This window comes from Candoia aspera, chromosome 1 (assembly GCF_035149785.1).
Source record: "Candoia aspera isolate rCanAsp1 chromosome 1, rCanAsp1.hap2, whole genome shotgun sequence".
Lineage (NCBI taxonomy): Eukaryota > Metazoa > Chordata > Lepidosauria > Squamata > Boidae > Candoia > Candoia aspera.
In genome coordinates this window covers 148860864-148886787 of record NC_086153.1, presented here as the reverse complement: position 1 = coordinate 148886787, position 25924 = coordinate 148860864, and the positions used below count along the sequence as shown (strand labels likewise).

Here is a 25924-nt window from a genome sequence, read left to right as displayed (position 1 = left end):
CTTCAGCACAAAAAGAATGCCCATGTTTTAAATAGTTCAAATCTCTCAGTCCTGATTCCATACTTTTCATCTTTTGAAAGTTAAATCCATCTGGGGTTTGCATTCCAACATATACTGTATTTGTTTAAAATTCTTCATTTAACTTCAGAAATATAATACTGCTAGGAAGGAAGGCAATGCTTCCAAAGGCAACCTAAGATACTTTTGGGATAATGATTAGCTAATATTTCTTCCTCTTCACATATTCATGCAGTGTTGATCTTATTTTAGATTCAGCAGTTGGAAAACCTACTGATGGAGGCACGGAGCTGCGTGAGCTAACCTCTGTTTCCTTGAAAAGTAAAGTTGTCCCAGAATTGCCATCTGAAGATGTATTTTTGCAGGAGAAGAAATTGCGTGCTAACTTTCCAAAGTTGTCCACTGAACGAACCACTGAAAAATGTTTCCTGCTTGTAACAGGCATGACTTGTACATCATGTGTTTCAAGCATTGAGAAGAACTTACAAAAAGAAGATGGTAAAATGGCATAGCACATTTCTCTTTATGTCGTTTGGGTCCTCCTTTTGAACTAGTGGCTTTCAACCATTGCTGATTATCTAAATATAGCTTGCTGTTGGTCCAAACCATAGAGGCTATCTTAGTGTCTTATTGTTATGTGAATAACTGTATTGGAATGAACCTAGCTCAAATATTGAGTACTTAGCAGTGACATGAATGCAGCTATGGTTTTAGTGTTAGACATGTGTTGTAAATATATTGCCTTAGAAGGGAAGATCTACTTCCCTTCAGATTTCAGAAAGATCTACTTCCTCATCAGGGTACCTAAAATGGTAGCTGGAATAAAGGCCATATTTTAAGGCTGGACTAAGTGCTACCATTGTGTAACTCAGAAAGGAATGTATATGTCTGATGCAGCTTTGTTTTTACAGGAATAGTCTCTGTGCTTGTTGCATTGATGGCAGGGAAAGTGGAGGTAATATATAAGCCAGATAAAATTCAGCCTCTTGAAATAATCCAGTTGATTGAGAACTTGGGTTTTGAAGCTTCAGTTTTACAAGATTATCCTGGGGCAGACGGCAACATAGATCTTAAGGTGAGCATCATGACACACACACTTAGAAGCTTCATATTCATCCCAAACAGAACAGTATCGATGTGAATATTCAGCAAGGAATTTGAATAGGAAGGAAGGAAGATTTGGGTTTCCAGAACAACAAATGAATGTAGAATTTCTACAGACAATTCTAGGTTTATTCCAGCTACTGCTGACAAACATGAGCATCTGAGTTGCTCCCAAGAAAAAGATTCACTGAGGGATGTGTAAGAATTGTTGCAAAGCTGCTTATGAAAGGCAAATATAACAGCTGAGAATCCAATATATTGCCAGTCCGTCTCCCAGCTACCACGTGATGAGGTTCAGCACACCTGGAAAACACTAGGCTAGGGAAGGCTGGTTTATCCTTGGGATTCTCACTGGCTATATTTCTCTTCCATTTTCTGTCTACTGTAGATGCCTTCTTGATCTGGAACAGCAGGAAGGTGTTTAAAGTGCCACACTGAGGAAACTTTGTGTAGTTTTTTTTTTTACATTGGAGATACAGATACAGTGGAACAATGGTCGATTTGACAGCCCAGAGGACATTCCTATTTATTTATTTATTTATCAATTTTGTCATCGCCCATCTCTGAATGGAGGGACTCTGGGCGGTTTACAGCATAAAACAATAACTATACAATAAAATTCCAATATAAAGTTCCAATATAGTTATGCTGATAACTAATTGAAATTCTCTTTAGGTCCTAGGAATGACTTGTAGTTCATGTGTTCATAGCATTGAATCCAAGCTCACTGAAACACCTGGCATCCTCTATGCATCTGTAGTCCTAGCTACTTCAAAAGCCTGTGTTCATTATGATCCTGAAGTGATTGGTCCTCGAGACATTATAAAAATTGTTGAGGTAAGCTATTAAAGCAAGCATTTCTAAGAGCCATTATGTTAAATAATACTAACATCATGTTTAATCTTCCCCAGTTTAACGGTCCAAGTTCTTATGCTCAGAATTCGCAATCCAGTGTTGCTACTGTTGCTATTGTTTACTGCAGAGTTTTGATTTCCTTTCTGAGAATTCTCAGAGTTGAAGTCCGCACTTCTGGAATGTTTAGGGAAGACTGCTGCAGCAGCTAGGACTGGCCTCCAGAGGCCTGGGAAGGTGGTAAATCTCAACTGGATTGCCTAGACGAGTGACTGATACTGGAAGACCACGGGTAACCTCTGTGCTCTTTTGCACTTTTTAGTAGGTTGCAAATCAATATGGTAGTCTTCCCTAACCCATCATCTGCCAGATATATTGGGCTACAGTTTCCAAAATTCCTAGTCAGCAAGCCTGCAGTATTTGGGCACTGCGCTGTATTCAGCATGACTATAAATTATGTCTACCTATTTTAAAGCAGTTCTACCACTCATTGCAAAAGTGGCTCTGGTAATTAATAAAGCACCATTTTAGTGTAACATGATCACCTATTAACCCTTTGTATTTATATTTGTAAGTGCATTTCCTTTGCTTTTTGTTATAAAGGGAATTGGTTTTCAAGCATCTTTGGCTAAAAGAGATCCAAAAGATCATAACTTGGATCATAAACAGGAGATCCAGCAGTAAGTATAGCTGCCACCCAGAGAATATTTTATAAACAAATGTTTTGGGGATATTCCTCTCCAGTTAGCCGTCTGCCCGCTGAAAAGCACCTTCTCCCTGCAATACCCATGCATTGTTGAAATGTGCCAGATTGAGGGATTCTTTGTTGCCAACTCTGTGATGGAGTTGCAAGTGAGGAGGAGAAATGGGGACAGCCCTCCCTTCATGTATAAAAGTCTACCACTTGTAAACTAGAAATTGTTTCTAATCTGATTGGTGAACTACACACTGTGCCTTTTACTGTAGAGTTTTGATTTCCTTTGTTGCACACTTCTGTGCATGTATGGGCTATCATAGCTGAGCTGCAAAAACCCGGGTGGCTTTTTGCTGCCACCTAGTGGCCATCCAGATTGCTGCAGGCCAGATATTGTAGCCCTGGACGCATATGTGCCGCAATAAAACATGGAAGCACACAAATCCATGTTCAGGGCTCATTTGTATCAAATCTGATGACACTGATATCCACAGGCATAAACATGGTATAATTTGCTTTTGTCAATCAAGTTGCCAGGGAAGCTTCACCTTCTAACAGCGTGGATTCTCTCCCTTTGCAGATGGAAGAAATCATTTTTTTGCAGCCTGGTGTTTGGTATTCCAGTTTTGGTCTTAATGGTTTATATGTTATTACCCATTGATCATGGATCAATGGTGCTGGAGCAAAACCTGATTCCTGGACTGTCTGTTCTAAACCTTCTCTTTTTTGTACTTTGTACTTTGGTTCAGGTATGGAGGTTCTTTAAATTCTCTCTTTTTAACATCTCTCGTTATATAATTGGCTATAAATCTTTATTCTAAGAATAACAAATTTGATTGAGCCACCTAGACAGAACGTGATGGAATGCTAACTGCTCCTCTCTCTCCCCCTGCCTCTCTCTTCCAGTTTCTGGGTGGATGGTACTTCTATGTTCAAGCCTACAAGTCATTAAAGCACAAAATGGCCAATATGGATGTCCTGATAGTATTGGCCACATCAACTGCTTACGTCTATTCATGTATCATTTTGATGGTTGCAGTTACTGAAGAGGCTGAACAGAGTCCCATCACATTTTTTGACACCCCTCCAATGCTGTTTGTATTCATAGCTCTTGGGAGATGGCTAGAACACATAGCAAAGGTTGGTATTTCTTGAGGGCTCAAGGGCAAGAATCCACAATCTTTCTAGGGCAGCAGGCATCATCATACAATCTCGTATGTTGTCATGGGTATCAAAAAATAAGATATGCGTCAAAGTCTAATGATTTACATCTCAAGTAAAAAACAGAAATCTCATGCAATAGCCACATATAAGAGATTGGAATGTCTTACGAGGCTTCAGCCATTTTAACTCCTTATATTCATATTGATTTTGAAAAAATGGCATTTGTAGGTGCTCCTTACTGGGGTGTCAGTCATTGCAGCACATTGCCCACCTGTCCTAGAGAACATTTAGGTCACTTTTCTAGCTTGAGAAGGTTTAAACTTAAAGCAAGACTGGGCCTTCTTCAATTGACTTGTCCATCTCCTGCATCATTTGAGCAGATAAGGAGAAGGGAGAGAGTTGTACAAAGGAGAGGTGACAGAAGGAATTGGGGAAGGGAAAGGGCTTCCCATGTGTTCTTGGTTCTGGCCTGGCTGACAACCGGCCAGTCTTCTCTTTCCATGCTGGAAGATTCTCCTCCAGCCTTTCCCTTAAAAAAACCCTGCCATGATTCCTCAAGTTCTCCAGGTAATTTGTTTGCATTGGTTTACTAGAATGAATGTTTAGTTGCAATATCTGCCTTGATATTGTGTTTGTTTGTGTCAGGCTCTGCCTGCTAACCAGTAAAGACACAGACGCTAGCGTGGGCTTAGGTTCTGGCTTTATTGATAGAACAGAATGCATGCCCTTTTGAAAAGCTGAGAGTGAGTGGAGCGCGCCAGAACGGGATTTAAATAGCCCGCGCCGGTCAGCGCTCCACCCCTTCTTACTCCGGGTGCGCCCCGAGCCCCGTTGGTTCCATTGCCGGTAGGTGAGGGGTCGTGGAGCCCCTCCTGTGCTTCGGGCATTTCCTTGACTGTTTTCCCGGCCGGTGATGGTTCATTGCCGGCGATCAGGTTCGTAATCTCGGTTGGTAATCTCTTTGTCAGCTCAGGCGAGCCTCGTGGTCTGGTCTTGTCAATTACCTTCTTTGCAACATTGTATCTCTCCGTGCCTCTGGCTAGAGTCAATACTTTGTTGCCAGCACTTGTTGCTCTCTTTTGTTAGCTAGTTGCCTTTTTCCTTAATCCGCCCGGTACCCATTTCCCTGTATTGTTATGCGAGCCGTTGCGATGTCACAAGCATCGCAACGGTGATCATGACAGTTTGTTAGTTTACATGCTGCATTTCCTCCAGGCAGCATTCCCTTTTCCAGTTTTGCCCATAACAACAATCCTGTCAGGTAGTTTGTGTTGAGAAATAGGGACTGGCCCAAAGTCTGAGCTTCCATGGCTGAAGGTTGAATGCCTTGTAGCTCCTACTTCTTTAATGTGTAATATGTGGCCCAACCTGTGTGCCCTCCAGTGTGTTTTCAGAAGACATTAATGAAGAGTCATGTCAGCCATATGGGTCTGATTAAGTAGAATCTTTATGTTCTTCCTGTTGACTTACACTGTACCTGTTTTGATGACAATAGGGACAATATAGATCATTTTACCGTCACCCTACGGACAGATTGCATACTGCAGTCAATTTTTATATATTTTTAGATGAGATACATATCTGCTGGTAGATAAAGTACACCATACCTACAAGGTTGCAAATGTTGTGCTATGGTTTGCTATCTCTGGAAGTAATGACTGCTCAGTGTAGAATGTGGCAGGGTAATGACTGTTTTAATGCCTTAACTTTTATTCTACTTTTAATTTTATTCTTCTCTTAAAGAATTGAATGTGCATATTCCTAGTGCTGGCCTTTTGACTGCAACAAAGGGAAATAAATAAATAAATAAATAAATAAAGTGGTGCCCCATCCATTTTTGCATCAGCATATCCCCTGCAACTTCCCCTGTAAACCCCAAACAAACGTGGGGCTCGCCATTAAAAGGTTCCCCACTGCTTTATCGTTCAAAAGGAGGTTATAATTGGTAATTCCCCCAATAAGGCAGGTATATGTTCTTTGAAACTTGCACCATGTCCTTAAAACGTTCAGCACGGCTTTCAACTATTAAAATGGCAGTAGAGTGAAAATATCATTCAGAAGACTCATGTAAAAGCAATCAGAGATGGAAAAATGCAGGCTGGTATAAGTAATTGGCAAAGACGAACAGGGCAGGTCAGTCTTTGCACTCTACTCAGATGATATCATTTAATATAAATACCAACTGAGCCTCCCTATGGGCAACATTCCACCAGCAAGCATCACCCGGAAGAAGTCCCTTGCCTTGGTAGCCACCTGCTGCATCTTAGTTTTGAAAGGAAAGCGGCATTCAGAGCAGCAGGTTTTGTTTGCCCAAACTCTCAGTTGCTCAGAGTAGCTTTGATCTGAGTCTGTATGGTTGAACAGCTGAATTGGATTTAATCCTCCACTGACTATGAAGTTTGCTCATCATCTTGGCCGGCTGGACCATTTCAGCCCCAGCTACCTCTCAGGATGGTTGCAAGGATGTGATGACACATGGATTTCTTATGAAGGTCTCTGGAATAATAGCAAGAAGCAAATACAATTGCTTGAGGGTTTGTATCAAATGCATTTGTCATAACATACAGTAGCACACTATGGTGAAAGGATTCAATTGTTCACTTTTTAAAAAACTTTTTTACAAGGTGCATTTTGTTTGCACACAGAGATGCAAGCTTGGTGAAGCTAAGCAGATTTAGTGTGCCCTAGGACTGCATAGAAATAGGTCTTATGTGCTCCATTGTTTTATGGAAGAAAAGCAGCAGTGGTTATAATGGGGGGTGAGAGAGATGGGCAGTCACCATGGATGACAGACAGACAAGGTAAAAAGAGCAAACCAGTGAAATTCTAATGCAGGCATCCAGACTAATAATAGCAATTAAAGTGTGCAGAAAAAGGAGCTTCCCAGAAATGCTGGTTGGCTTCCTTTGGTTTGTGTATTTCAAAACACAATGCCCTTTTGACCCCCATTCGGTAAAACACTAATGCTTTTGCACAGTGCATGACTACTTACAGAATGGGATCTATAGTCTAAACGTCTTAGAATAGCTAACATTCCACTCTGTTTGTGCACCAGTAATAGTATAATATAGTATATAATAATACCAATCAGTTCTTAGAATACAGCATGTGTAATTCAGCTGGAAGCGGTGCAAGTATACTGTGAAGACTAGCTTCAGACATTTGTCTCTGTTTCAGAGTAAAACATCAGAAGCGCTTGCTAAATTAATTTCTCTTCAAGCTACAGAAGCTGTTGTAGTGACACTTGGACCTGACGGCTGCATCATGAGGTATGTTAGTGGTACAAATGTTTTTTTTTTCTTTATGCAGCAGTATTTCCAGTTCTTCCAATAACGTGGAAAATTCGTATGGAAGTGGTGGCTGTAAATGCATTGTGGTGGATGTAATTGATTTTGAGGGCACACTGTAACATAGCTCCATGTTTTAAATAATCCATTTATGTCTGATCCATCTGTTAGGAACTGCGGTATGTAGATTAAGTAGCTAAGTGGAGTTGTGCCTGCAAAATTCTCCTTTGTGATTAATGATCTCTTCACTGTCCAGTGGTAAGAAAAAGCCTAAAGCTGTTTTTTCCCCTTTGGGATTCTCTCCCCAGCTATTAGTATTGGTATGGATGCAGTAAGGCAGTGTTTTTCAAAGCTGGCAGCTTTAAGTTGTGTGGACTTTAGCTCCCAGAATTCTCCAGCCAGTGTGCTGGCTGGGGAATTCCGGGAGTTGAAGTCTACACATCTTAAAACTGCCAAGTTTGAAAAAAACAGTGCAGTAAGGCATTTTAAAACAACAGTTTCTGGATTTTGACAAGAAGCAACATCTGACCTTCGGTAATAATTTTTATTTAGTGGGCCAAATATTAATCCCTTTATTTTCTAATGAGATATGTATAAATTACTGAATGAGTTTAGAGTTTACATGTAGAGAAGGATTTTCTTACTGATCATATTTGATACCTTCACTACAAACATTCACCAATGACCCTAAATCTGCCTTAGTTTAGATGGACATATAAAATAAGTGAAGTATGTCCTTTGTTTGCTCCTTGCTTAAAGACTTTCCAGGGAGTCTTTCCATCTAGTATTTCTGTAAGTGTTATTACAAGGAATATGTTTATTATAACAAGTATGTTAATCTTAACACTCAAAGGATCTAACAATGTCTGTATAAATCCGACTTAAAACAATGTGATTTAAATTTGATCTTTTTAAGATCTTTTATTTTTTTGGAGTAGATATACAGTGTATGTATGTGTGTGTGTGTATGACTGAATTTTAAAAATTTACATGTGTAGTGTTATACATGTCTTTTCTTTTATATTTGTTCTAACTCATCATTGCTGAGAGTTGATGGAAGTGAAATATAAATGCAAGCAATCAGTATAAATAAAATTTAAATAAATGATTGTGTTTAGTTTTATTCTCTCTTGTAAAGTCAGTTGACTACAGATAAGAAGTAGATTAAAAATCTTGGGGCAATAAATGTTGTCTTGTGGTACTTGGTCGGAGAGGAGCTCAATTTCCCAGCATTCTGAAATTTATTAACATATTAGATTAGCTGCCTTTCCTCCAAGAGCTCAAGTGGATATGCACAGCACTTTCTTCTCTAGGTTTCCCTCCAACAGCTCAGTGAAGTGGGCTGGGCTGAAAGAGAGAGTGACTAGCCCAAAGTCACCCAGTGAGTTTTTGAAGTTGAAAGTGGAGATGAAGCTGGTATCCCTGGCCTTAGTCCAATACTGTAATCTTTTGGCATATGCAGTCAAATGACTGTACATAAAAATAGTTTTTGGATATTAAAAAAAAACTTATTTATCACATGTGTTTTTTTTCTATTGCTGGATATTTATCTTTATTAGGATAGCACAAAAAAGTTGCACTGAATTTTAATTGAGTTCTATCTTACAGGGAAGAGCAAATTCCTGTTGAACTAGTTCAACGAGGAGATATTGTAAAGGTGGTCCCTGGTGGGAAATTTCCAGTTGATGGAAAAGTGATTGAAGGCAGTTCTATGGCCGATGAATCTCTCATAACTGGTAATTCCTTATTTTTAAAGAAGAAATAATTTACCTTTCCAAAGCCTTGATCTCTGTATCAAAGAGTTGCTGACATGCAGATAGATTGGGGGGAGATGAAATAAACCAGAGCTAGGTAGCATCCAAAAAGGTAACGTCTAGCTGACCTTGATTGGTTAGAAGGCTAAACTGGATAAGCTCAGGTTAGTACTTGGATGGGGGAGCCATGTTGGAAGTCCAAGGGTTTAGGGTAGAATGGGAAGTCAAAAAAGATCCCTGAAGATGGAAAGGTGAACCACTTCTGTTTCATTCCAAGAAAATTATATGGATGTGTTTAAGTGATTCATCTTGATTTGAAGGCATTTTTACTTCTTGGCCTCTGGTTGGGCTTCTCTCCATGTTGCATTAGCTACATATGGCCCAAATCTTGTCTAGAAAGAATCCCAGCAGCTTTGGTGCCTGAAGGGAACGGAAATTGGGAAGGGGATCCCTTTAGCCCCAGATGGATACTGTTGGGTCCTATTAATAACTGGGTGAAATAATGAAGTTATCCGCATTAACAAACATTTTTCCCTCCTCTTCTGCTCTGCCCCCACACCCTTTGGTCCAGAGCTCTTGATTCCTAATTTACTTTGCACAAGCTACAGTATATTTGAAGGCATTCCTTGGAATTCAAATTTATTTTCCTAATAAACTGCAGAAATAATTTAATAAAATAGCTTTGGGGAAAAAACAAGAGTTCACGTTATCAGTTTCTGGATAAAGAGTTGTATTTTGCTGCTTGAGTGGCTTAGTTGTTGAGAACGAGATGCAAGGTTGCTATGGGGAAGAAAATAGCAAAAACAGAGAACAAAGTGTTGGCTGGCTAGGATTCAGTTTCACCAAAGAGCAGTTGCAGTTCATCTGCACCTTGATCTTGTTACTTTGCACTGAGGTGTGGCTTTCTTCAAAACTGAGCATATATCTTAATGTACCTCTAATTTTTTGTAACTGCCCCTATATGTGTGAAATGCTATTAAAACATGTTGGTGGATTAACGTATTTTATTTATAGGAGAAGCCATGCCAGTCACTAAAAAACCTGGCAGCACAGTAATTGCAGGTTCTCTCAATGCTCATGGCTCTGTGCTTGTAAATGCAACTCATGTTGGCTCTGATACCACCCTGGCGCAAATTGTGAAACTAGTTGAAGAAGCTCAGATGTCAAAGGTAAAACAAACAAAGTGTTGGCGGAGAGGGGGCTTTTGAGTTCATATGCTCATCTGGTTGTTCAAATTACTGGAGCCCACTCCCAAACCCTTGTATGAAACTAAAACCCCTCTCCTAAAATATTTCTCAAAGTTCTTTTCCCATCCTTCCCCATCTGGGACCCTCTGAATTCCAGCTTCTGCCAGCATTTGAAGGGGACCTGGTTTAGGAAGATAATCTAAATCTAGTCCACTTAGTTGGCCTTCTTGCTTTCTGAATCCTATTTATTTTCTGTGCCCAGTTCACAATATGACCTTAAGCCACTGTGTTAAACTGCGTTGGATGAGATGGCCTACATAGTCTTCTCCATCCTGATTCTATGGTTTAGTCAGTCCTGCTGGGACAGGGAACTGGTAAGGAAAGCACGTGTTAGCACAGGCTAAGAGATAGGAGACTGCAGAAGGCCTTTATGATCTTACTGCAGAAAGATCATGTGCAGTTGCAACTGCTGGGCCAAGGACCTCGTCACCACAGAAGTACTAGTTGAAGCACCTTATATAGATTGCTCTAGTCCTTACAGTCCTGAACATATTTCCTTGGAAGTAAATCCTCTTGCTTTCAGTAGGAGGCTAAAAGCATTTCTTCAGACTGCTGCTTTGTTGCACAATAATTATTTGGTGGTTACCCAGAAGTTGAGTTAGATCCAAATTAGTACTACAAATTAGTACTTCTCCTGAAATGAGACGCTGTGTTTTCTCCACAGTGTAGTGATTGACAAAATGTCTGTTCGCCATGAGATTGCCTATTGGAATGATGAATCAATGGGTTCTACTCTTCAGCATTAGAAGATTTGTGCTGGAGGGCATGTGGGAGCTACGTCCATTTGGATGCTTCCATTGCCAGCCAATAGATGTAAAGTAGGCATAGAAGTACTGCTGCTGGTTTGGATTTAAGAGAAACTGGGTTTATTCACTATAATAAGTTGGAATGTGTTTAGGCTTTGACTTAGCGGGCTGCATAAACTCCTTGGGTTTATGCACGCACACAGAATAAATCATGGATCTGGTCTGAAACTTGTCAGCCTCCCCGACCCCCCTCAAATCAAATACTATTTGTTTTGGAGCAAACTAGTGAGACTGGAAATTATTTTGTTAAATTCTTTCAGTTTGCTTCCCAGTGTCAGTTTTTGAGCATAAGAAAGTCACATGGATAATGAGAACTAAATCCCGTTCATGGCTGCTCTGTGGCTGTCCATCGCCCCCCTCACAGCTTCAAATTCTTTAGTTCTAGCTGAGTTCAATCTTGTTACAGGAGTGGGGTAGAGAAGAAAAATAGCAAAGCACTTTTGTGCATGCACACACATACACACAAACATGTGGAAAGGAAGTTTCATTTTATATTTGATAAGGCAGCCTCTGGTTTTAAATCAGATGGATTTCTGACAATATGTCCAGTTCAGCTCACACCTTCAAGAGGCAAATTAACTTTCAGTTAATTCACAAATGGCATTTTAATCAGAGGATTTAAGTGGGTGAGGAATATGGAGAGAAATCTCTATTTCTCTCAACCAGATGTATTTGTAAAAGACTTGATTAGGTAAGTCTCTTTATGTATCTTTTTTGTATTGTGCACCAGTAAGAAGCTATTGTTTCTGACTTGCAGGCACCCATCCAGCAACTGGCTGACAGATTTAGTAGTTATTTTGTCCCATTTATCATAATAATTTCAACAGCAACACTGATAACGTGGATTGTAATTGGATTTGTACAATTTGATGTTGTGCTGAAATATTTTCCTGTAAGTACTGTTTATTTAATTATTGTAATTACTTATATCCAGACAAACATGGCTTTAACATGCATTAATAAAAATGCAAGTGAACAATACCAAAACATAACTTTTCAGGGTATCTTCTTATAAGGGTATTGTGGTAGGAGAGTATAAAAGGTATAAATAAGTTGAGAATTAACTAGCAATGAACAGCCCAGAGGTTTGCACATGTGTATGTTGTACATTCATGTAGGTAAAGGTAAAGGTTTCCCTTGACATTAAGTCCATTCGTGTCCGACTCTAGGGGGCGGTGCTCATCTCTGTTTCAAAGTTGAAGAGCCGGTGTTTGTCCGTAGACACTTCCGTGGTCATGTGGCCAGCATGACTAAACGGAATGCCGTTACCTGCCTGCTGAAGCGGTACCTATTAATCTACTCACATTTGCATGTTTTTGAGCTGCTAGGTTGGCAGGAGCTGGGACTAGCAATGGGAGCTTACCCCGTCACGCAGATTCGAACCGCCGATGGGCAAGCTCAGCAGCTCAGCGGTTTAACCCGCAGCGCCACCACATCCCTACATTCATATACCTGTACCTTTTTTTTGCAATTATTCAGAAGTATTTTTGTGAAAGTTGGAACATACATTTAAGATCGCCAGGAAATTATGAAATCCAGGATCCAGATATCTGTCACTTATCACTCAAATCTGAAAAGGCATTAGATTTTTTTTTCATGCTGGTTTCCAATGCAGTTTCTTTACGTCTCAATTGGGATTGAAAAGAGGAGAGAAGCAAATGGGTTTCGCAAGATCTTAGCTATCATATTTGGGAATGAAATGCAAACAAATCCAGGGGAACATTTTTTTACTTCTACCCAGTTATCATAGCATCTCACTGTCAAGACGTGTGTTTGTTCTCTTTCTCTCACATTAATATGATTGGTGAATGTTACTATGTGAATTAATCTGATTAATTGCCAAATATAATTTGGGCAAAAGCAGCAGTTTTAGTTCTAGTGTTACTATGTACAGTTGCAGAGGCTGTTTAGTTTGGGCTGCCAAACAGAACAGCAATCATAAAATTAAACAGAATGAGGAAATCTTTGGATCTTAGCCATCTTGCAGTGTCCCAAGTTATTTATTTGTCAGTCTTCAAATACCCAAAATGCTACTAAAGAAGAAGAAGAGCAGCTGTTCAGCAGGGTACTAAGGACAGGAGCAAAATGGAAATGATCAGATTTAACTATTAGGAGAAGACAATGTATTCTCACTAGGCAATTAAACACAATTGATAGAATATTCTTATTTGTCAATTGCAACCTAAAGAAATTTACAGTTCTGGGTGTGCTAATTGGTAGAGGGGCTAAATTATCACATGCAGTGATTTATCTCCAAAAGAACAGCATAAAGGTATGTGAGAGCATGTGTGTGTGTGTAATCTTGCTAATATAAAGGATTACCAATAACTAGATATCTCTTGCAAGTAAATATTTCTTGCTTTAATTCCAGAATCACAGCAAACACATCCCGAAAGCCGAAATTATCCTACGGTTTGCCTTCCAAACCTCCATCACTGTGCTGTGCATTGCATGTCCTTGTTCTTTGGGCCTGGCTACTCCAACTGCTGTGATGGTGGGCACTGGAGTTGCTGCTCAGAATGGTATTCTCATCAAAGGTGGGAAACCGCTGGAAATGGCATACAAGGTTAATATTATCATTGCTAACTCATGACTGTTGTTATTAGCCCTAGACTGGAAGCAAGTTTTTATAGCCTGTGCCACTCTCTTTTTAAACAAACCAGAAAGCAGGCTTACCGTGTGTTCCTTTGCATGCCTACTGAGTAGTAAACACTAGAATGGTTCCAGGGGCTAACAATTGCAGCCTTAGTGTGCAACTTAATTCAGATGCCCAGAATTCAGGTTTGACATAGCAAATAGTTCCAATTCTTGGTCTTCAGAGAGATAAATAGTTATTTTGCTCCTGTCCTTGGCACCTGGTTGAGCATTGAAGGACCAAAATGTGAAACTTTGTCAGACTTAAATGCAGAGATTGACTTGCATTTAAGACATTAGCAGATCTGTCAGGTAATATTAATGGCCCTAATGAAGTCATATACTTCTTAGAAGAAGGCTGGGACGAACTATTTCTGTGTGTTGCCAAGAAAACTACATGGATGTGTCCATGAGTTTTTGACTTGAAAGAGACTTTACCTAACAAAAAAATCACAAAAAAAGAAAAAAGAATTTACTTCATAAACAAGAAAAATTTCCACCAGTGCAGAACTCAGAAGAAATGTACAAACTATGCAAACCTTTTCTCCCTAAAGGACATTAGATAAGAGAAAAGTACTAGATTTTGAATTGTTGCTTACATGTTTCAGTATTCAAAAAATACTTGGTGTCAAAAAATTGATTCAAAAGGACACTTTTCAAATTCTCATTATGCATATGTTTTTGCCATCTCTAAAAACAGGCAGCTGGTCCCTTTCCCAAGAAAGAAAGAGGGCCCTCTACTGCCAAAGCCTGGGGCAGCTTTTCTTAGATAATACGCCCTACTCTATGAGCAAACTTATCCTCTCAATCACAAAGGAATTAAACTCTGGATGTTTCAAATCAGCCGTCAGAGCCATCACTTGCCAATATGACTTCTTCCAGGTGAAGACAGTGATGTTTGATAAAACAGGAACCCTGACTTACGGTGTTCCCAGAGTCATACGCGTTCTCTTGCTAGGAGACAGAGAAGCTACCCTGCCTCTGAAGAAGTTCCATGCTCTTGTTGGCACTGCCGAAGCCAGCAGTGAGCATCCTTTAGGAATGGCTGTCACTCAGTATTGCAAAAAGGTGTGTTCTTTTCATTGACATTCAGTCCTGCTTCAGGTAGAAAGTTCTGTCTTGGTATATAACAAGCATTAAGATGGTTTAATTGTTAACTCTTATTTAAAACATCTTAAGTTGCATTAAATGTCTTGAAAGAGGCACGGTCAAAGAGCAGAAGACATCAATGTCTTATGGTGACAACTGCTATCAGAAAATTGAACCCTCTCAGTTTAAAGAATAGAGAGTTGAGAAGTGAGATGGTAGTGCCTCCCTTCTCCCCAGCTCTTTGGAAAAATGATGGTGCTTTTTCCTAGGATCAATTTCTTCAGAGCCAGTGCCGCTACTTGAGGAAGCTCCCTTCTTATGGCTATGGCAGCCCACCTCCAGCTGAAGCTGAGGGAACGTGGTCAGTTAGTTTCCATGGCTGCCTGACTATAATGACCCTGAAAGGCATATTGTGAGTCCTGCTGTTCTAGTTCATGGCCAGATTGCTGTGTATTTCACGAAGTGTGGGCCTCCCTTTTTTAAGACTTGTTCTTAAGCACCACTCCTGAGCTGAGTGGAGCCAGGAATAGGTGGCTGCACAGGGAACCCACTGGATGAGAGCTCCCACCCAATTCCCCTTTAGCTGGCCCAGGGTAGTAGCCTGGAACAAGAGGGGCTACAGTCCTTCAGTCCTTGAGGGGACAAAGTTGCCAAGCCAGTGTATCTCTCATGTATGAGCTTGTCTAAAATGGAGAGGGGAAATCCCTAGCCCTCTAAAAATGGCAGAAGCAGAATTCCCAGCATCCCTCCCATTGGCCATCCTGGCTGGGCTTCCAAGAGTTGTAATTCAGTCACCTTCGAAGGGTCCTCAAATAGACTTAAGCAAGTCCAACATCCCCCAAAGCTATAGCTACTTTTCTTTGAAAAAGAAAAGGGCTACTTTGCTTTGCTTTGAGGGAATTCATGACATCCAAGCTGAGGTTTCAGGATAGTTGTGAGAAACTCTTTATTTTGAATTGTAAAATATTCTTCAAAGCCAGTTTGTAGGACTAATTTGATTTAAAATTAAAGTAGTATAGTGGGACACATAATTTGAGTTTAAAGTGCACTTCATTTTGTACATGCTTTTCAAGTTTAAATTTGGGGAAGTTATTCTTCCAGGAAATAGCTACATATGGTATTAATTCCATGCACTTTGCGTATCACCATTTCAGAGAAGCTTTTGAAAACTGTTTCTGTTGTAAATGCTTCTATTTATGCATGAAAATGAAGCATTTTGCTGCTTCAAAGTGATATTTAAAGCATGTATTTTGCAGGAACTTGGCACAGAGGTCCTTGGATGCTGTAAAGATTTTCAGACAGTTCCTGGATGTGGAATAAGCTGTAACGTTAGCAGCACTGAAACCATATTGGGTGACGAGGTTGATCAGGATGTGACCAGTCTCAGCCGTCATATTGATGGCCTTGATAAAGGTATTAAAGAGCAGAGTTTTTGGCCTCCAGTCCCCAAAGCAAGGGATAAGCAAGGTGCTATTTATAAATGGGGCAGGCTTGCTTAAGGAATGACCTAAGTTACAGTAGGTCAAGCTACCCCAGGTTGACTATTTTCCTAGTTGAAGACATTATAGAGCCTTTCAAATGCTCTACCAATCAAAGCGTATTGTGCAGCTGTGCCATCTTTCCTTCCTAATTTCATATTTTCCGGGAATATCTCAAAATTAGACATTTAAAACGATGAGGGGATTCTTAAGTTTCTTAAATGAGGAAGACATCATAAAAGGTAATTTTTTAAGCTTGGACAATAGAGTGTTCTGATCTGTTCAGCAGCTTCAAATTTAGCAAGCAACAGGCCTCTGGCAAAAAGAAGACCAAAAGAGCACTGATTTAGATTTAGTAAATCATCTGACTGATAATAGATAATGCTTAGGAACGTTTTTTTTTTTAAACAAAATCCCTTAGAGTTTGTTTCATTAACATAAAACTTCTTAAGGCCTGTAGGAATCAGTTTTGCAAGAAGGTTGGAATATTGATTGATTGATTGATTGATTGATTGTATTTTTATACCACCCATCTCAAAATGACTCTGGGCAGTTTACAAAAGATTTAAAACAATAACAGTAAAATATCAATTAAAATACATTATAAAAATATAAATAATTTGAATAACCCATAAGATAGAGGGAGAACTAAATGAAATGAATATTCCTAAATGAAGTATCTCCAGCTTGTGTAAGTTGAGGAACTGAGCAACCTGGGCAGTCCAGACAAGGCTCAGGGATTGCTGCCATCTTCATGTTCCTGCCACAGTGCAGAAGGGCACCAAACTGCCCCATTTTGAAGGAAGCCCAAATCTATCAACCCTCCCCCCCCTTTGTTTATAGGCAAGATAGAAGCTCAGGGCTGTACAGTGATACCTTAATGCCAGAGATTCTGTGCAGTTCCTAGTGAAAGAAGTTTGCTTTAGCGTGGTCTGAATTGTCTGATTATGAGTACTCCATTTTGCAGTTCCTTTTTGATTTGCGAAATCTAGTCCCTTCTCTCTGGAATTCAGTTTTTTCCTAGTTCCTGGTTCCTCATAGTCAGGGAATAATGTTTTTTTTTAGTTATTTGCTTTGTGTACTCTTTTCTACTTGATTTTAACCATTGTCAAGCTGTAAAGGGATCTCTTACAAATCTAGCTCCACAACATTGTACTTCTCATAACATCGTGAAAGTTTTGAAGCATATTCTGAATTGGCTTACCAGGACAAGGAAATTGATATTTTACCATTCCTATCTAGTTATATAGATTGATACCTATTAAGTAAGCAGATTGGAACGTAAGTTCTTAAGCAAGCCTTCCCAGTAGCTTATAAAAGTCTTTAAACTATTTCAATTCTCACAGTTCTGATTCTTATGTCTGACAGATACTGCAGTCTCTCATGCTTATTCAGTGTTGATTGGGAATCGGGAATGGATGAGACGGAATGGCCTGCTTATCTCCAGTGATGTTCATGAGGCCATGAGCGGCCATGAAATGAAAGGACACACAGCTATTCTGGTGGCCATAAATGGTAGGCTGACCTATTAGGACTAGAGGAAGAAATAGCTTGACTTCTGAAAGATGGACAAAGCTATGCTAATGGGATGTTGCTCAGTTCTGCAGCTAAAAATTCAGAATAAATGAACCATTGCATTGCAACAACTTGCCCCGAGCTAGTGCCCTCTAGATGCATTGAACATTAGCTTCCCTAATTCTTTCCACTAAAATCACCACTGGGTATGCTGGATGGAAGAATTACAGGAGATATTGTCCAGCACCTCTGAAGGACACTAGGGTAGGGACGGTTACAGTATGGAGTACCACGTAGCTGCCCAGGGGACCCATAACACAGATCTCATAAATGTAAGTAAAGATATGGGTTTTTTTGTAGGTGTACTTTGTGGCATGATGGCAATAGCAGACACAGTCAAGCCAGAGGCAGCTTTAGCAATGCACACATTGCAGAATATGGGAATGGATGTGGTGCTTATTACAGGAGACAATAGGAAAACAGCCAAAGCAATTGCAACTCAGGTATGGTTCTTTGTCTAAGAGAATTATTAACCCTTGTGTGGCTCATTGAGAGGGTGCTGAATTGAGAAGGTGACCATGGCTTTCATATTTCTTGGAGAGTCTCACTGTGTATAAAACTAATTTGCATCCTGCAGAGTTGATACAGCACAACACCAAAATTGGATTGTACCAATTAACAGGCTGAATGGTTCAATGAACAGAAACAAGTAATGCTGGCTTCAGTAGAATAAAACAGAGAGTTTATAATGCAATCATTAAAGATGCATGATAATATTTTATTCTACTGTTTTTTCACCTTTTTTTTTCACTGTTCCTCAAGATAAGTAAGTCAGGAATATAACATGATGTGTTCCCTTCCAATCCTTTTAGGCCACCAAAAAGTTCTGTGAGGCAGGGTAGAGACTGACTCAAGGTTTCTCATTAAGGTTTGTTACTACATGGGGATTTAAATCCAAGTATCCTCATTCTGTGAGGGACACAGTGGCACTGCGGGTTAAACCGCTGAGCTGCTGAGCTTGCTGATCGGAAGGTCGGTGGTTCGAATCCACATGACGGGGTGAGCTCCCGTTGCTAGTCCCAGCTCCTGCCAACCTAGCAGTTCGAAAACATGCAAATGTGAGTCGATTAATAGGTACTGCTTCAGCGGGCAGGTAACAGCGTTCCGTGTAGTCATGCCGGCCACATGACCACGGAAGTGTCTACGGACAAACGCCGGCTCTTCGGCTTTGAAACGGAGATGAGCACCGCCCCCTAGAGTCGGACACGACTGGACTTAATGTCAAGGGAAACCTTTGCCTTTACTATCCTCATTCTAGCCTGTCAGTCTAATTTAGGGATGTGCAACCTGGTACTCTCAAGATGTTTTGGAGTTCACTTCCAATCACTTCCAGACACCACTGCGATGGCAAGTTTGTGGGGACTGTAATCCAAAAAATTTGGGAGGGCCCAGATTGATAATTCCTAGTCCAAATAATAGTTTCTATCAATTATCTTTCAAACAGCCAGACAGAGAAGCCTAGAAGCTCAGTATAAACTCTTCCTGGTATGGGTCATTTCCTTCATACCTAGAGATACCAGCTTTCAAAAGAGAATGTGACCATCCAGTACAGAATCTAAATCTGAGTGTTGAGTTGTCCTTCTGCATCGGTGTTAAGATACGTATAGTTCTGTGTGGATCTTTCAGTACGTGTGGCAATATTTTACATAGCAAAGTTTAAAAACGGTCAGCCTCCTACAAAACTATATCTTTTATGGTACTTTTTATTTCTGCCTTTCCCTCTTTCCTCACCCACCCAAACTTTTGACAAGCTAATATTAATACCTTTCCTATTTCTGAAAAGAAAGTTGGATATTTAGTAGTAGTCATGATGACTTTATGCCAGCCATGGGTTTAAGGATGGTATGCTGCTGAATGTCAGCTCTTGCCTTCATATTTCTCTGGCTGTTTTGGAAAACAGATGCCAGACTAGATTCAGAAGAGCTCTAGATCCAGCTTTAATGCTATGTTTCCCAATAGACTCTCTATTTTATGAAAGTATGTAGATTCAAACAAAAGATATCTTTCTGTATTTAGGTTGGGATCAGAAAAGTATTTGCTGAGGTTCTCCCATCTCACAAAGTAGCCAAGGTCCAGGAGCTCCAAACCTCTGGAAGAAAAGTTGCCATGGTTGGAGATGGGGTCAATGACTCACCAGCGCTGGCCCAGGCTGATGTTGGCATTGCTATTGGAACAGGCACAGATGTTGCCATTGAAGCAGCAGATGTTGTGCTGATTCATGTGAGCTTAACAAATGTAGTGATGGGGAGGTAGGGGAGATTCCTGGGACTTTTTGAAAAGTTGGGAGAAAAAAAAATCCCCTCTGTTTTTTTTTTTTGGTACAGAATAATTTGCTTGATGTGGTTGCAAGTATCCATCTGTCTAGGAAGACAATGAAAAGAATCCGAATAAATCTAATCCTGGCCTTAATATACAATCTCATTGGCATACCCATAGCAGCAGGTAACTTATTATTCCAACTATGATTCTCAAGCAGATGGGTTGGTGGAAAGTAAGAGATTTATTAATTATTTAGAAACATCACAGTCAGATTATTTTTCCGGTGGAAATGGCAGACCGAACGGCTGTGCCTGCTGTTTTGGTGGGCGGAGCGGACAGTGTGGTGGCTTTTTTCGGGCTCAGGCAGGCTTTCCTGAAGCCCAGAAATATTCTCCAGATCAAGGAGAATACTTGGAATTATCCCATTTGTCCTCCAGAACGGTGGCTTGCAGCCAGGAGATCGCAAACAGCATTTTGCGGTCGACAGTAAGAGCACCTGGGAGGCGGGGATGTCACCATTTCCAAGCCATGCTGTAGCCTTTAAAGGGACACTAAGACCAGCCACCCCATTTCTAAATCACCAATTTGTTGTTTTTTTTAAGTATATGAGGCTTTCTACAGTGAGGAGAAACTGGTTCTCTTGGTGCTTAATGTTATTTTTGGGATTACTTTTAAAAAAAAATTCTTTAAGTTTTGGATTTTGTTTTCCTTCCAAAGGAAATGTCAAAGATTGAGTAAATAATTGTCTTCCTGTTATTATTTTTGTATTAAATTTGAAGATGCTAGCATTTTCCTACATGTTGAATCGGCTCATTTGAACCTTCAGCCTTCTGTCTTCGCTTTCCCTGGGAAACAGTCTGCTATTCACTCTTACTTTGTGGAAACAACTTTCAAACTTTCCCATATCTTTGACTTTTGCTGATTAAGTTCCTAGGGGGCACCATAATCTACTGTGTGAGACATGGAGGATTTCAAACAGATTCTTTCTGACTTCACCAGGACTTCAAACAAATATCTTCTGACTTTTATCAAACCTTTATGCAAGATAATCCAGGATATTGTGGAAAATATGAGAGCTAAAATGTGCCATCAGGTTGGGGATGTGGTGAATGAAATTGAGGAATCTAAGAGCGATAGAAAGGTTTCTTTTAAGACTGAGCTTAGGATTTCTGTCAAGATGCTGGATGAAGATTGGATAATGGAGCTGGAGAAATCTAGGGGAGAGAGTGATCTGCAAGCCATAAGTAGGGGTGATCTCCTAGTGGAATGCCATGAAAAGAACCTGGAATTTTAGAGGGGGGCAACTGGGCTGTTTGATTTTTTAAAGAAGAAAGCTCTGTGCATATCTTTGGAATATGTAACTGCTCTGGTTTATTTTGAAGTGGGATAAGGGTTGAAGAATGTTTATTTGGTTTGCTTTAAGGATTTGACTGATGTTATTTGCCTTTAAAGATTTGGGTTTACTGTCTTGAACTGGCTTTGTTTTTTGTGTTAAGATTTTGGGTTTATTAAGATTGAGATTATTAAAATTGTTATACCATTAAGTATAATAGCTGACAATTTATCTGCCTTTCAATTTGATTTTTATTGTAGTAGACAGAAATGTATAGAATAATGGTAGGAAGTGAATAATTAAATATGTTTTATTTTTTGGAGGGGAGAAAGATGTTTAGGAGGTTTATATGATTTTTTCTTTTTCTTTATTTTAATATAAGGGGGAGGAGTAACTATACTTAGTGATTTTTATTATGTGTTAAGGGGAAATGATTTATAGAAATAATGTGGTGTTTTTGGTTTAATACAGAGTAAGAGACTAATTACGGAAATTTTGTATATCCTTGCTGTTAGAAGTCGGAAGCCACATCTCCTGTAAATTTAATTTTTTTTTCTTCTCACTGTGGTGTTATCTAAGCAGATTGGATTTTAATGTCAACAGTGTCCTAGTTTACATAGCCTTTGCTCATCTTGTTTGACCATGATGACTAGGGCTTTATGGAAGTGGAAGTCCAATGCCTCTGGAGGGCAGCAAACTAGGGAAGGCTGATGAAGTCCCTCTAATACTTGCATGCCAATTCTGAGCTCCATTTGTAGTGAACTGATGTCATTCTGAGCATGAAACATAGAAAGCAAGCAATACATTTGTGGGAGAAGGAATACACAAGCACCAAAAGTAGTTGCATTTTGCAGTAAATTCCTCAGCTTTGAACATGCAGGTGAAAAGAAAATGATTTAAGACTAAATTCTGCATTCTTGGAGATACTTACATATAACTTTATTTAACCAATGTTCTAAATCTTGTCTGTCTGCTTTCTTGTGTCAGGAGTATTTATGCCTTTAGGACTTGTGCTACAGCCATGGATGGGGTCAGCTGCAATGGCGGCATCTTCAGTATCCGTATTACTCTCTTCCCTGCAGCTAAAATGGTAAGTCTTCTCCTAGTCATGAATTAGTGAGCTCTACCCAGTGGCACCAAATAGAATTGGGGTATCTTGTCCCTAAAAGTTTAAATCTAGGCTATTGGTAATAGTCAAGGCTGGTGCTAGGTTTTAATGGGGTTGTGCTTCTATTGGACATATATTTGTGTGTGTTTGTTTTCTTTTCATAGCTACAAGAAAACAGTCCTGGAAAGATATGAAGCTGAGGCTCAAGGCTGCATGAAGCCACTGACTCCTTCCCAAGTTAGTGTCCATATTGGGATGGATGACTGGAGACCAAAGCCTCCCAAATTAGCCACCTGGGATGATGTCAGTCAAGTGTCTCTTTCTCCCCTGACTTCAGACTTAGTGTCAGGAGGCCTGGAGAATGAAGCAGACAAATGGTCGCTGCTCACCAACAGTCAGGATGAAGACCAATATATTTAAACGATATAATCTGATACTGAGCAGTAAGATGCAAGGATGGGACTAAGAGAGGCTTAAGATTCTGTTAAGATTCTGTTTCTGGAGCACCTATAGAGAAGTGTGCTTAGGTGTGCACTGTGCTGCCTGTTCTCACCTGAATGGAAGAATGTACCTTCAGCTGATCCTGGTGGCTCCTGAATTAGGACACGGCCTCATCACAGTATGTGTATCAAAGAATACAGCAGTTCTTGCATCTTAGTACCAAATGCTACCCAGAAAATATTACACATTTAGACAATGAAACATTACCAAGTAATACCAGAAAAACCATATTCCCATAAAGCTCAGAAATGAATGATCAGGCTGGTGGTACATCATAATTGACAAACAGTGCACAATGTAGGAATGCTGGATCCTAGTGATTGATATTTGGGGGTGGGGGAGGGGAGGGGGTGTAAGCATACTTTTTAATGTATACTGTATTTTCATTTTTTTCAGTGTGTATTTACTCTTTTTCTTAAACATGGCAAAGTAAACGAAGCACAAACCTTCGGGCTTTCTCATATCATGTGCATTTTTATAATACTGGATCAAGCAGACTGGTGTATGGAAAGTTGTTCGATATATTTAGTTTCCCCTTATTGATGCTAAATCCCATGTTGTGTATCTGTCTCAAGTTCCACAAAAAGAGAAATGTTTCTTATGCTTCAACTGACAGAAACATGAGCATTTGTAAAATGAAAAGTACAGTATTGTTAGGCATGGCAGTTCCCTAAACATTCTAATAGGAATTTATACTACCTTCTTTTTATATTGAAATCAAAACAGTGCCCCAAATGTTGAAAATTCGACATTTTAAAAGCAATCATAATTAACCAAATTCCAGTAAATAAATTCATTATTTCTCCTACATAAAGTAAAAACAAAAAAACTCAACAAAGTGATTGAGTTTTTAAAGGTTAATAAAAGAACTCCAAGCAGCTAACAGCAATTTTGCAGAGTAGAAGCGTGAACCAAAAGAGAACTTGCACATTAAGCTTAATTACGTTCAGAAATAAATTCAGTCTTCACACTGTAGTTAGATGAAGAAAAATAGAGATAGCTTACTTTTATTTGGTAGATCTGGATACAGGTAGTTTCATAGTAGAAAGCATTTAATCATCACTGGTTCTTTGTAGACACTTTCTGAAGGACAAGAGCTGCATCCTGCAGCAGTTCCAGCTAGCAGGTCTGCCAGAAGGGTAATGGAGACTGTTAATCCCCAAGCTCAAGGAGAAGGAGGAAGTGGGAATCAGGTGACCCATGTGACATCCCACAAGCACAATAGAGATGCGTTTGCTAGAGAGACCCCTTATGCTTATGAGACAATGCTGAGTTGACCCCTGATAATTCCAACACAAACATGGTTCAGAAATAATTATTTGAAGTCTCACTGCATTTCTTGTTTATAATTTCATCCAATTATTCATTACTCTTAGGCCAGTTTTTCATACTGTGAATATATAACTGCAGCATCTCATCTGAAAAATTAAATAAAATCCACATTTGCCATTTATCCATGAATTCTACACACCTTAATTTACAATAAAGACCTGAATTACCATCAGAAGTTGGAAAGGGAGGGGAGAAATATTTGTAATGAACCTGGGCACTCAGTCAAGGTGGATCCATGACAGAAGTCTTCTTAAGTCATGAAAGCTTTTGTGTAAATAGCAAGTGCTGGGAGTGTTGAACTTTGGGATATGGAAAGGGACAAGCAGTTGAAACCATCGCTTTGCCATGAAACTGTGGTGGATTTAGTCACTAGGATTTCAACCATCTACTGCATAGGGCTGTGAAGAAGATAATACTGAAGGAAAAACACCTTTCCATGAATAAGAGTGTTTAAGAAATTAATTGAACTCCCTGAAGAAAAGATGGAGTCAGTGTAATAAATAATGTCTCCATGCTTATAGAGAAAAATGGAAGGTTACAATGTTAGTACATAAAATATGAATTTAGGGTAAATCATTAGGCTGCTTTATTATATTTCTTATCCTGGCAGTGTGTCATAACAAACACTGGATTAACAAATACATAATCTAATATTTGGACAGGATCACAGGATTCTGATATTCTTCCCAGTTCCTCTTTGGATCTGGAGCAGGTAATTTTCACAGACAATTGCCAGCGTTAGTTATTGTAGGACTTGTGTCTGTTCTCATCTGGGAGAATCACATGAATTCAAAACTCTGCCAGCCTAGCTATGCAATGTGAGGGGCAACCATGCTAAAACTTCCTTGGTTTGGAGGCAGCAATGGGGGTATGGATATAGATTACAGCTGCCACAATGCTTTCCAAAGCAATCTTCTATTCCAGCCTTTTTCCAGCTTGGTATCTTGCAGGGTTAATCTCATCATTCTCGGTCAGTGAAGCTCTCAATTGGATAATAGTGCAGGCTGTGAATAGTTCCTCGTTATACGCCAGCTTGGTACAGGTCCAGTGGAGATGCCTGGGACATGGTCTTGCCCTGTTATCTGGGAACGCTTGAACCTGTTGGACCTGAGGAAGTGGGTGGGGTCCTCAGCCACTTGCTCCTTAGATCCATGCCCCTCCTGGATAGTTGAGGCTGCCTGGGGGGTGTCATGTGGTTGGGTTCTAGTGGTAGTTTATTCATCCTTGAGAGGGGGGTTTTCCAACTTCCCTTAAGGAGGCTTTGGTTTGCCCCCTCCTCAAGAAGCCATTGCTGGATTCCACCATCCTGGACAATTCTCATTCAGTATCTTCCTGTTCCTGTAGAAGGTTGTGCAAAAGGTAGTTGCGCAGCAGCTTCAGTGGGCCCTGGATAAAGCAGATTATTTGGACCCATTTCAGTCAAGATTCAGGCTTGGGCATGGGATGGAAACAGCATTGGCTGTTTTTGAATGATCTTTGGTGGGAGCAGGTGGTGCATCTGTTCTTGCTCTCCTTGATCTCTTGGTGGCCTTTGAGACATCAATCATGGTATCCTTCTGGATTGGCTCTGTGAGTTGGGAGTGGGCAGCTCAGTATTGGGATGGTTCTGTTCCTTCCTGCAGGGCTGGTACCAGCCGGTGTTGATTGGGAGTGATAGGTTCTGCCTGCAGCCTTTACTATATGGGGTGC

General features: G+C 40.0%; 1 protein-coding gene across 5 annotated transcripts in view; it reads left to right on the top strand.

The window, feature by feature from the left end:
• The window catches only part of ATP7B (ATPase copper transporting beta), a 37399-nt gene extending 14046 nt beyond the window's left edge, over positions 1 to 23353 (top strand). For 2 of the 5 annotated variants that reach the window (XM_063315342.1, XM_063315351.1), the window contains exons 3-21: positions 271 to 516; positions 930 to 1093; positions 1798 to 1959; positions 2578 to 2654; positions 3249 to 3417; positions 3575 to 3808; positions 7010 to 7101; positions 8728 to 8855; positions 9888 to 10042; positions 11684 to 11818; positions 13298 to 13492; positions 14443 to 14628; positions 15906 to 16062; positions 17496 to 17642; positions 18003 to 18145; positions 19719 to 19937; positions 20027 to 20144; positions 22282 to 22384; positions 22567 to 23353. In XM_063315342.1, the coding sequence (XP_063171412.1) occupies positions 271 to 516; positions 930 to 1093; positions 1798 to 1959; positions 2578 to 2654; positions 3249 to 3417; positions 3575 to 3808; positions 7010 to 7101; positions 8728 to 8855; positions 9888 to 10042; positions 11684 to 11818; positions 13298 to 13492; positions 14443 to 14628; positions 15906 to 16062; positions 17496 to 17642; positions 18003 to 18145; positions 19719 to 19937; positions 20027 to 20144; positions 22282 to 22384; positions 22567 to 22822 (3086 nt within the window). In that variant the 3' untranslated portion in view covers positions 22823 to 23353. The remainder of the gene's footprint in view (positions 1 to 270; positions 517 to 929; positions 1094 to 1797; positions 1960 to 2577; positions 2655 to 3248; positions 3418 to 3574; positions 3809 to 7009; positions 7102 to 8727; positions 8856 to 9887; positions 10043 to 11683; positions 11819 to 13297; positions 13493 to 14442; positions 14629 to 15905; positions 16063 to 17495; positions 17643 to 18002; positions 18146 to 19718; positions 19938 to 20026; positions 20145 to 22281; positions 22385 to 22566) is intronic. The other 3 variants (XM_063315335.1, XM_063315360.1, XM_063315368.1) reach the window with 3 other exon arrangements.
• Positions 23354 to 25924: the final 2571 nt, after the last annotated feature.